This window comes from Stylophora pistillata, chromosome 7 (assembly GCF_964205215.1).
Source record: "Stylophora pistillata chromosome 7, jaStyPist1.2, whole genome shotgun sequence".
Classification (NCBI taxonomy): domain Eukaryota; kingdom Metazoa; phylum Cnidaria; class Anthozoa; order Scleractinia; family Pocilloporidae; genus Stylophora; species Stylophora pistillata.
The window spans coordinates 32,364,554-32,375,175 of NC_142525.1; the positions used below are offsets into that span (position 1 = coordinate 32,364,554).

The 10,622-nt window shown below is 39.6% G+C and overlaps 2 protein-coding genes across 5 annotated transcripts in view; both read right to left on the minus strand.

Annotated features, from left to right (window-relative positions):
• LOC148727475 (uncharacterized) overlaps nucleotides 1-4,228 on the minus strand; it is a 29,565-nt gene extending 25,337 nt beyond the window's left edge. The window contains exon 1 of one of the 4 annotated variants that reach the window (XR_015989814.1): nucleotides 300-603. Coding sequence is in view for 3 of the 4 variants with exons in the window: in XM_088728112.1 (XP_088584238.1) it covers nucleotides 3,720-3,996 (277 nt within the window). In the remaining variant the exon portion in view is untranslated. Of the gene's footprint in view, nucleotides 1-299; nucleotides 604-3,719 lie in introns of those variants that run through there. The other 3 variants (XM_088728112.1, XM_088728113.1, XM_088728114.1) reach the window with 3 other exon arrangements.
• A 3,287-nt stretch (nucleotides 4,229-7,515) lies between these two features.
• On the minus strand, nucleotides 7,516-10,338 carry LOC148727479 (uncharacterized). Its single transcript, XM_088728119.1, has 2 exons — nucleotides 9,702-10,338; nucleotides 7,516-8,517 (listed from the first exon to the last, which is right to left on the minus strand). Exons 1-2 carry the CDS (start codon nucleotides 9,787-9,789, stop codon nucleotides 8,135-8,137), a joined length of 471 nt encoding a protein of 156 aa, XP_088584245.1. The 5' UTR covers nucleotides 9,790-10,338; the 3' UTR covers nucleotides 7,516-8,134.
• Between the last annotated feature and the right edge of the window lie 284 nt (nucleotides 10,339-10,622).

The following is a 10,622-nucleotide window of genomic DNA, read 5'->3' on the forward strand; positions in this document are numbered from 1 at the left end:
GCAATTTCAAGCGACTTTGACTCAAAGGAAAATATTTTTCCAATACTGCTCGGGTGAGAAACGAATTTTTCAACACTAACATGGTGATATGTCCTTGCAAAACGACAGGTCAAAGATAAACTTTCATCTTCATAGGCGCGCAGTTCTTAGAGAATTCGTTCCTGTGCAAGGATGGTTAGTGAGCCGCTGAATCGATCGAAATGAAAATACTACTCTGTTTGAGGCGTTTGCCGTTTGCGAGACATCACTGCTAACACAAGGAAACTGAAATGAAACCATAGATTGGAAGAAATTCATACCTATTGCCAGGCACAGGCAAACATCAGCAAACCAGCAAATGAATTTCCAGCCATCCCTCCGGCTTTATCGAAATCGCTCCTACAGTTTACAGAGACAAGCGCAACAACGTTCGAAAGCTAATGATTGCAAATTTATGTACACGTGGCGTTTTCAGTTTCAGTCTTGTTTGTACCAACACGTTGTTGAGTTTTTGCCAAGAAAATCCTGAATCGTGAACTACTTTGGATTCAAAAGAAAACCCTCTGGTTGCCAATCGACAGAACTGTTTAAAGGGAAAGAAATGAAAAATTCGCCGCAAACGTGCAAACAAAGAGTGCAAAACATATGTCAAATTTTAGAGTTGAGCCAAAATACTACATTAGTAATTGCTAGTGAATTGGCTTTTTTACAAGTTCCACATGTTTGTCTTTCCCACCTACTGTATACATGATGTCTACCTTTGTTTTTATATAGGCACTAGTTTATTGGAAACATATATAGATCTTTAAGCTGTGCTAGATGCTACCGTTATAATGTTGTGCCTTCCAGCTCTTAAAACGCATATAAAGGCTCAGCGGATGATTATACTCCTCTCTTTGGAAATTTACGTTGATTTATGTTGAATAGATAACATAAACCTCGTTTATTATCGAAGGCAGATAAAGCAAAAGAAGTGATTAACATCGTCGAATAAACCTACTTAACTATTTTATTTATGAATTGATTTACACATTGTTCGTGTAATGATTGTAGGGCGATTCAAACATAGAAGTATTTTTATTTGCTGCTCCTCTGTAAGAGGCGGATCTAACTGATTTTCTTCCAAATGAATAAAGCCCTAGCATAGCGCAACTTTTTCAAAGTCTTCTATAAGTATTACAAGGTAGTGTACGTATGATGCACGATCCTCGCAGTAGAGAGCGCTATTTATGCAATAGCGAAAATCAGACCTGAAAAAAAAAAAAAACTTTACAAGGTAGTCTTGCATCCAAGACATAAAGACTCAGTGAGTAAAGGTCCTTCAAATAAAGACTGGATAGGGGCGCATAGGAAATTAACTTCAGCATAATTTTTGATCCAAAATTAAAGAAATGCGTGACCTTCCATACATCTGCCACCGATCCTTACGTATATTTTAATTTCGTACCCAGATTTTACCGTATTAACAAAGATTTAGTAATACACAGACAGGTAAAAACGAGCGATATAATATCCCGCCGTTTCGGCGACTTCATGACGCCATTATCAAGGGTACAAATGAAAATAAAATTAACAAATGCGAGTTCAAGAGTTACAACTAATTTACATAGGGGAGGTAGCTACACAAATACTTTAGCATGGATAGAATCCGTTTGCACGTTCAAACTCGGTGTTAATTGTTTGATGTAAAGCATCTCGTTGAGAAGACAATCGAATTTGTTCATGCACTTCTTGAGAACTTTGAAACAGCTAAGAAGGTCCTCAGCTCAGGGACAGATCATACCGTGTAATTTAATTACAGAGTGGCCGTGGAGGGTCTGGGTACAAGATTACGTGTACTTGTCATTATGCATGGTGTCAACTCACCCAATCATATATCTCGCCATATATGACAAGAAATAAATAAATAAAAAAAAAAAAAAATGCAAAATTAGAATCTTACTTACTTCATCTTAATTTAGACACAGAAAGCTAAAGCAAATTTTAACAAAAAGAAAGTGTTCACGATATGGCTACAAAATGAACCACACGAAGAAGACTCCAATGGCACAAAAGCCACTCATCTCCACGATTCTTAATGCTCCTGACACTGGTGTGGGCCCTTGTCCTTTGTTGCAGAGGTTCCCTTCACAACACAAATCACATACGATATCGCCGTTTGTTCTGTCTGGCTTTGAACCGTTCATTTGTGCAGTCTTCTGCTTTGGCGCATTCTCTTTTAAAAAACGTTATCTTCTTGTCCTTTTGAATAATTATATCAATACGACACGAATTCTCCTCGGCACTGCAGTTTTCACTGTGTTATTGCCCAGCTCATCAGATGATGGTAACTTGCAGTATTCACCAGCGTCTTGAACAAATACGTAGAACGCTGAATACTGTAAACAAAAATATCCTGTAGCACGCTTCAAATTTCCCCGGAAACTTTATATTCGTTTACGTTTCCTAAAAGCCTTAATAACATTTCTTGGCTACTTTATTTTGTGATATGTATTGCTCTATTGTTCACCATAACATGACAGCGACTTTTACTTCAGCTGGACTATTACTAAGCGTAATACTTTCTATAAAATTGTGGTTCTCCGGTGAAAAATCGCCTGCAAGTGTGCTAAAACTTCCGGCAGCCGCCGGCAGCCGGCTGTTATTTTGAACCCTGGCTCAGACTTTTACGGTGCTCCTCGTTATATTTACGCCTGGACACTTCAAAGACCCCTCAATATCAGTCTTCTAGTTAATCATAGCACTAATCTGAAACATTCGAAGTCCATTTCAATTTTGTTAATATCGAAACAGCCGAACAAAGACAATAAACGCCGCAACGATCGATGCATTCGCGATGGCGCCAGTACTTCGGACTTCTTCGAAAGGATAGATCTCGAGTTCGGAGCCGACCAACTACGACTAATTACGAAGAGTCCACGCCAATTTGCTTATCCCAAAGGGCCCACAATAACTCGTTTCTTCGCTATCGCGTACCCACGAGTTTAAAACCGGAATATCGTGCTGATGTGTGCTCTGACGAATGACGCAATTCTACCGGATGCGTTTCATTACCATATCATGATGAGTTGAGATCCTTTCACTTTCCCTTTGAATCGTAACATTTTTAATCGAACTGAAAGGACCCAGCGATGATTTTATTTCCTAATGATCATTTAAGAGCTAATTCGGGGTTCTTTATCGAATACATCTTTATCGGGTGTGAGCCAACTGCAGTCTTGCCACTACTACTGTTATGCTACATTTCTCTGATCATTTTACGTTAATTCTCGCGACACTTTAAAATAATATAAAATATGTCGATGAAGCACATTTGAAAATGGAAAAAGTTTTTTGATCGCGCGATTATCAAAAGAACCATACGAAAGCAAAAAAAAAAAAAATGCTGTCCGGAAAAAGAAAAATTTAATATCAGTTTCTTGTGCAGATACTGTAACCCATTAGAGGCGAGGGAACGATTTCATTCTTAGATATTACTTTGAATAAGTAGTCCTCGCAAGGGATCAAAATCTTGAACAGGGAGCGAACATTTGTTTCGTAGCTTCGATGACAGTTCAACATGTTCAACCAGAGTAAATTATAAAAGTGAATTTTTTAGAGAGTTCTTTTACCAGACATGAGCCGTAACTGAAGAATTCGTGACGGGTTTTGTGCTTCGGAAAACAAAGGAAGAAAGCGCTTCGATCGATTCGAAATCGAAGTTGACAAATGACATTAATATCACGATTCTTGTTCCTTACCTTTCGTTACAAATAATAAAAGTACTAGTAGTCTTGTTTCTCCCATTGGAATCATCTCTCTGTCAGTTGTGGTTAAAAAGATGTATGTGGACAATAACAGAGAATCGAAGAGAACCCTCAATAACTCCAAATGTTTCCTCTTTTCCGCATGCAACTTATGTAAATATGTAGTCTCCTCTCGCAGCCGTTTTTTGTCTCGGAATCCCTGTGTCTCCCTCCCCAACAACAATTTTTCGCTTCCTGATTGGCGGGTCTCGAACAACTGCTCGACGCTCATTGGTGGAAGGAAACAAAGGGAATGGAATGTTTGGTCAACACGAGCAGCCGTTTGTTGGGAAGGGAGACACAGGGATCCCGAGACAAAGAACGGCTGCGAGAGGAGACTAGTAAATATGTTGTTTTCCAGGAAACCTGTGCTATTTGGAGGCTATACGGTATGGCAAATCATAATTATGCTATGATCACACGATGAATTCTCTTTAAATGAATATGTTTGATATGAAGTTGTTATGTCTTGGAACTTCCGTTTAAAAATAATGGCCCAGCTGGAAGATATTGCTCTTATTTTGAAGTAATTGTGTGATAATTGTCAAGTTGCCTCGATTGTTATCATACGTACGTCATGTATTCCGACAAAGGAATGGAGAGGGCTGGGGTATACCTTAGAAGGTAGTTAAGATTGGGGAGTTACTGGTCTCAGTTACAACATTTTTAACATTCAAAGGTAAAATTCGTATTCACACGAGGCCACGTAATATCCTCTTTATAAATTAAGTGCTGAATGGTATTTAATGCTTATGTCACGACTTTTTCACGACACTCTCACAGCCTATTTTTCACTTCTCCCTCTTTCGATTTCTTCCCCTAAAATTTGCCAAACCTATGGAGGGACACCGATAGGTGTGTCATCTTATTGCATAGTGCTGCTCTTGATGAGCTAGTAATATAAATCACTTGCGTTAGCTGGATGTCTATGATCAACAAGAGTAGGATCTTGGGTGAGAACACATGGGATGTTTTGCTGATCTACCGCCATGTTCTTCTAATATCAATTCTGCGAACTCGATCATGAAATCGCAAAATTTGCCTCTATTAATGGTGTGTTACAAATCGAACTGGTATGCGCTTATAATTAATTTAGTAAAATCTAAATCTCGAAGATAAACGAACACACGAGCAAAACACATGTACTTGAAACGGAAAAGTTACAAAGGGAACCCCCAAAGGAAGCCCGCGATAGTGTATCATCACTGCTCAGTATCTGCGATGTTCGTGAGTGTTTGGCTGCCATGTAAAAGGTGGTCCATCTCCCTTGTTGCAGAGGTCTTCATCACAGCAAGAGTCGCATACAATATCTTGCATCTGTTCGTCTGGATCTGTGCATCTGTCGGAACAGTCTTCTCCTTTGGCGCATTCTCGCTTAAAAAGTGTAACTTTGTTATTATCTTGGATAGTTTTTGTAATCTGGCACCGATTTTGGTTTTCATTCTACCAGTCGTTGTACCTCGGCCTCTTCTGGGGTCTCATGGGATTGCGCCTCTATTTTGCTTACAAGTGGAGCGCTTACCCTAACAGACGCTGAATACTCCGCATGCGCAGTATCAGATGGATTAATGAGCCTAAGGCCTCCCATACGCACCGGCAATGCTACCAGACTACGCTCTTCCTCAGAACAGTTACGTTCTATGAGCGACGGTATAAGTACATCCGAGATTGCACGCTCTAAAGGCTGCAGTAGGTTCTCAATACCCGGCAGTGTTCTCATAAGGTACGTCCACCGGTGTCGAAGCCCAAATGTAAATGCTGCGTAACTAGCTTGTGGCTGAGATCTTGCAAACTCCGCCAACCTCGTCACTTCTTTCACCCAATCTTCCACCTTGCTACCCACATATTGCTCAAGATAAAACCGAGAGCCCAGGTGTTTGCGTACCTCGGTGTTTGCGTCCCTCGGTGGTGATGTTGAGACCAGTCCCTCCAAACATTTCCTTCGTGCGGCCTTCCTTTTCCGGCTTAACAACCAGCCAGGATTTCTTGGAGTTAGGATAGTATCCAAGGGTCGGATCAGCCTCTCTCAACTCATCCCACCATTGCTTAACCTCTTCCAGGGATCCTGCTCCAGTGACGTCATCCGCGAGCCAGCATTGTTTTGCAGTGCTTCGATTTTGAAGTAACGACATTAACGGTTGTAGACTAATTGACTAATTGACGTAGCTAAGGGGTCTCCCTGTGTGTAATAATAATAGTAATAATATGATAATAATAACGATAATTTTAAAGATGAAATTGATAACAATTACGATAAAATCAAAGACAACGACCACGACAGGTTTGCGAAAGCGACGAAAGTGACCGTATTGTAACAGCAGCATGTCAGTCTGTACAAAACTAAATTTTTTTGTCTATCAGCACATACAAACTATGTAAAGCAAAGCAAAGCTAATCTAAAAATCAACCACGATAACCACGATCAACCACGATCAACCACGGTCAACCACGATCAACCACGATAAAATCAAAGACAACGACCACGACAGGTTTGCGAAAGCGACGAAAGTGACCGTATTGTAACAGCAGCATGTCAGTTTATACAAGACTAAATTTTTTTGTCTATCAGCACATACAAACTATGTAAAGCAAAGCAAAGCTAATCTAAAAAGAAAAGAAAAAAATGAATGGAAGAAGGAGAGTAGTTGATTATCTGCGTCGATTTTCACTCCCTTCGTAACATCTCCATTATATGAGCTTAAACAGGCGTTATTCTGTTCATGAGAGATATCTTGTGATATAACTGCAAGCATATGAAATGAACAAATGTTTTTATATTTTGATTACGGACACCCGTTTTTTTTAAAAGCCCAGAAAATCAGAAAGGTGGAATGGCGAAAAAACTAGTCTAAATGGGCAAATTTCTCATCCAAGCGAGTGATTTCCAAAATGAAAAGGCACCGCGTGTCGGAACAAAGTGAGTGTGAATATTTTCCCAACACAACGTACAATTACCTCTATCGCCTCATGCTAATTACGCATAAAAATGCAAACAGTCTTCAGAGTCGCTGGAAAAGTATCTTACAGAACTAACCTTCAGCTTTGTCTGGAAAACTATCGCTGTTTTTGACTTATCTGAAGGCGAGGACGACTGAAGAACCACGATCACGCTTCGTAATGACGGTCAGCTAAAGTCAGCAAACAGTACACAACTTCAAACAAAATTACTTTCCTGTACTGCTTTTCGTTAATACGTGGTTTTAGTATTAAAAACCCATTCAAAGGATCAAATCTGACAAACAAGGAGAAGTATCAAGGAAACACATCAAAGCGCTTGGCAGCCTAAAGTTGACGACCCCTGACCTCTGTGACGTCACCAAAACGTATTTCGGCGGTGTCAACTGGAGTAAGATTGACTGTTTGACTCAGTTTGGTGACTCTTTGAAAATTTTTTTTCTCCTCCAGCGAAATATAAAGGTGGAATATCAATCTGATCTTTAGGAGTATTGTTTCTCACTGGTGGCTTAGAGAATCTAATTATAAGTGCTGAGCTGTACGAACTGCTTTATCAAAAATATCTGTCACTGCTTTAAAATTATTACAAGTTTGATTGGTAACTAGAACTGAGTGGAGTAAAATTCAGGGAGTTATCGGGCGAATAATTTCCGATTGGCCGCAGAGCGCGTGAGACTGATATGATGTGCCATGGGCCTATAATGGCATTAAACTTTTCTCGAAACATTTAATTTACTTCCAGCGGTTCACCCACCGTCCCCCCCCCCCTTAAAAAGAAAAAAAGAAGCGAAAGAACTTGAGTGACGGCTAGTAACCTCGTTTATTATCGAATTATACAGATAAAACAAAACAGGTGATTAAGATCGCTGGAAAAATCCTTACTTAATTGCTTTACTTAATAATTTATTTATTTACACGTTGTTAGTATAATGATTGCAGGATGATTCAAACACATAATTATTTTGTTTGCTGCTCCTCTGAAAGAAGCGGACCGAACTGATTCTCCTCCAGACGAAGAAAGCTTTAGCTTAGCGCAACTTTGTCAAAGTCTTCTATGTGTATTACAAGGTAGTCTTGCATCCTAGACGTAAAGACTCAATGAGTAAAGGTCCTTCAAATAAAGAAGATAGGGGCGCATAGGAAATTAATTTCAGCATAATTTTTGAGCCAAAAGAAATGCGTGACCTTCCATACATCTGCCACCGATCCAGTTACGTATACTTTAATTTCGTACCCAGGTCATACCGTGTAATTTAACAACAGTGTGGCCGTGGAACGGTCTGGGTACAAGATTACATATACTTGTCGTTATGGTGTCAACTCACCCGATCATATATCTCGCCATATACAACGAATTGAACCTGACTTAAGAAACGGAAAGCTAAAAGTACATAAAAAGACAGTTTTCACAATGTTTACAAAATGAACCACACGAAGAAGACCCCAATGGTACAAAAGCCATTCATCACCGCGATTCTTAATGCTCCTGACTCCGGTGTGGGCCCTTGTCCTTTGTTGCAGAGGTTCCCTTCACAACACAAATCACATATGATATCGCCGATTGTTCCGTCTGGCTTTGAACATTTATTGGTGCAGTCTTCTGCTTTGGCGCATTGTCTTTTAAACAAAGTTATCTTCTTGTCCTCTCGAATGATTTTATCAATACGACACGAATTCTCCTCGGCACTGCAGTTTTGCACTGTGTTATTGCCCAGTCCATTAGAAAGTAATACCTTGCAGAATTCATCAGCGTCTGGATTATCTTCACGAACGCAACTGTAGCACTGTAGGCAATAACCTAGAGAGAAACAGGATGTTAATGACAAAAAGGGATGGGCACGAATCGTTTAAGTGTGTTATTAAAATCTCTGCGGTTCAGACCCTTGTAGTGTCTGACCATGGGTTAAAAAAACAGGAAAGTGATTTTGCACGACTTTTCTCAGTCATTAATAACAGCGCAGAACTGACTCTGCCCACCCCAGTTCCAGAGAGGAGGAGAAAAACCTGAGCTAAATTCACATGTCAGGTGAAACCCAAATATAAAAGTTTGTCATAAGCACGGGGACAAGGCAACGTCCCATGCAGACCGCGTGAATGTTTATCAATGAAAGGAATATCGTGCTGATGTGTGAATGATGCAATTTTACCGGATGCGTCTCATCGCCCTACTAACACGAGTTGCGATCCTTTCACTTTTCCTTTGAATCGAGACATTTATAATCCGGAACCGAATGGATCCAGCGATGATTTTATTTCATAATGATCATTTAAAAGCTACATCAGGGTTCTTGTGTATTGCAAAAAGTAAGGCTCGATTATAAAACTCTTCAATTTCACTAGTCAATCTTCGTCATTCCGTAAACCACTTTCCTTTTCTGTTTATCGTCTAATACATCTTTAGCGGGTGTAAGTGAACCGCTACGACTACTGTTATGCTACTTTTCTCTGATCAGTTTATTTTAATGATCAAGACTTTAAAATGATTCAAAATATAGCGATGAAGCACATTTGAGCCAATAAGTCGCGTGATTATCACAAAAACCACACGCACGCAAAAAAATGATTTCTGGAAAAATTTAACATCAGTTTCGTTAATAGATATTGCAACCCATGAGAGGTAAGGGGACGATTTTATTCACGGACTGGATATAACTTTGAATAAATTAGGTTTTCACAAAAGTTTTGTTAGGTAGTCTTTGCTAGGGAAGCCCGATTATTTCCTCAAATTCTTAAACAGAGGGCCAACATGTCTCATAACTTGACAATTGAACGTGTTCTTGAAAGCAGAGAGTTATAGCCGGAGCGGGTAAATTCTAAACGGGGTTCTTTTACCTGACATGAGCCGCGACTGAAGAATCTGTGCATGAGCGAAGTTTTGTGCTTTGAAAACCAAAGGAAGAAAGCCGATAGCCTTCTCTAGCTTCGGTCGGCTCGAAATCGAAGTCGACCAATGACATTAATATCACGATTCCTTTTCCTTACCTGTTGTTACACATAGCAAAATTACTAGTAGTCTTGTAACGCCCGTTGGAATCATCTCTCCGTGGCACTTCTGGTTAAAAAGATGCATATAGACGATAACAAAGAACCCTTAACGTCTCCAACTGTCACCTTCTCTCCACTGTTTGACTGAATTGTCTGGAGTTGACTTCTCGGCGCGATTTATCTTTTTTCAGAGGGAAATTCCCTGTTTCCTGAGAAAGGAATTTTCCCTTTCACTTGCGATCTTTATCAGATGGCCTGACGAGGATAAGAATTCAGGGAATTTAGATACCTGATATCTGGCCGAGTCTGCTAATATTACTAATTATGCTCTAGTTTGATGTTGTCTGGCGTTTTCCAGGAAACTTGTGCTATTTCGAGGCTCCATGATATGGCAAATTTACGTTTTGATCACATGATTACAAACTGTGCAATTAATTTTCGTAATATGAAAGCTCTGGCTGTCTATATAACTTGTGAGAAAATTCTACGAAATGAAGTTGTCCAATTTTAGAACAATGATGACATTTCCGTTTCAAAATAATAGCCGATATGGAAGAATTTACTCCTATTTTGAATCAAGTATAAAGTTATCGTCACAATAATTTCTTCCAAATAATCCACGGTCGTTGATGGTTTTTTCTGTTTTGATTCCTGACTCCACTATAATTGTCAAGGTGCCAATTGCTCTCATACGTACGTCATGTATTATGGAAAAGCTCCTGAATGGGGAGTGCTGAGGGATAATTAAGCCGACAGGAGGTTTCCTTTATCATAGAAACCTGGTCTCATTGAGAAAATTTTTTCAATAATACGTTTAGATAAGTTTACAGCTTCAAAAAAATTAATCAATATCAAAACTGCCTCGATACTCTTGCGTTCATAATATTTCTCACTCCGAGTGAGAGCCGGGTATTTTTG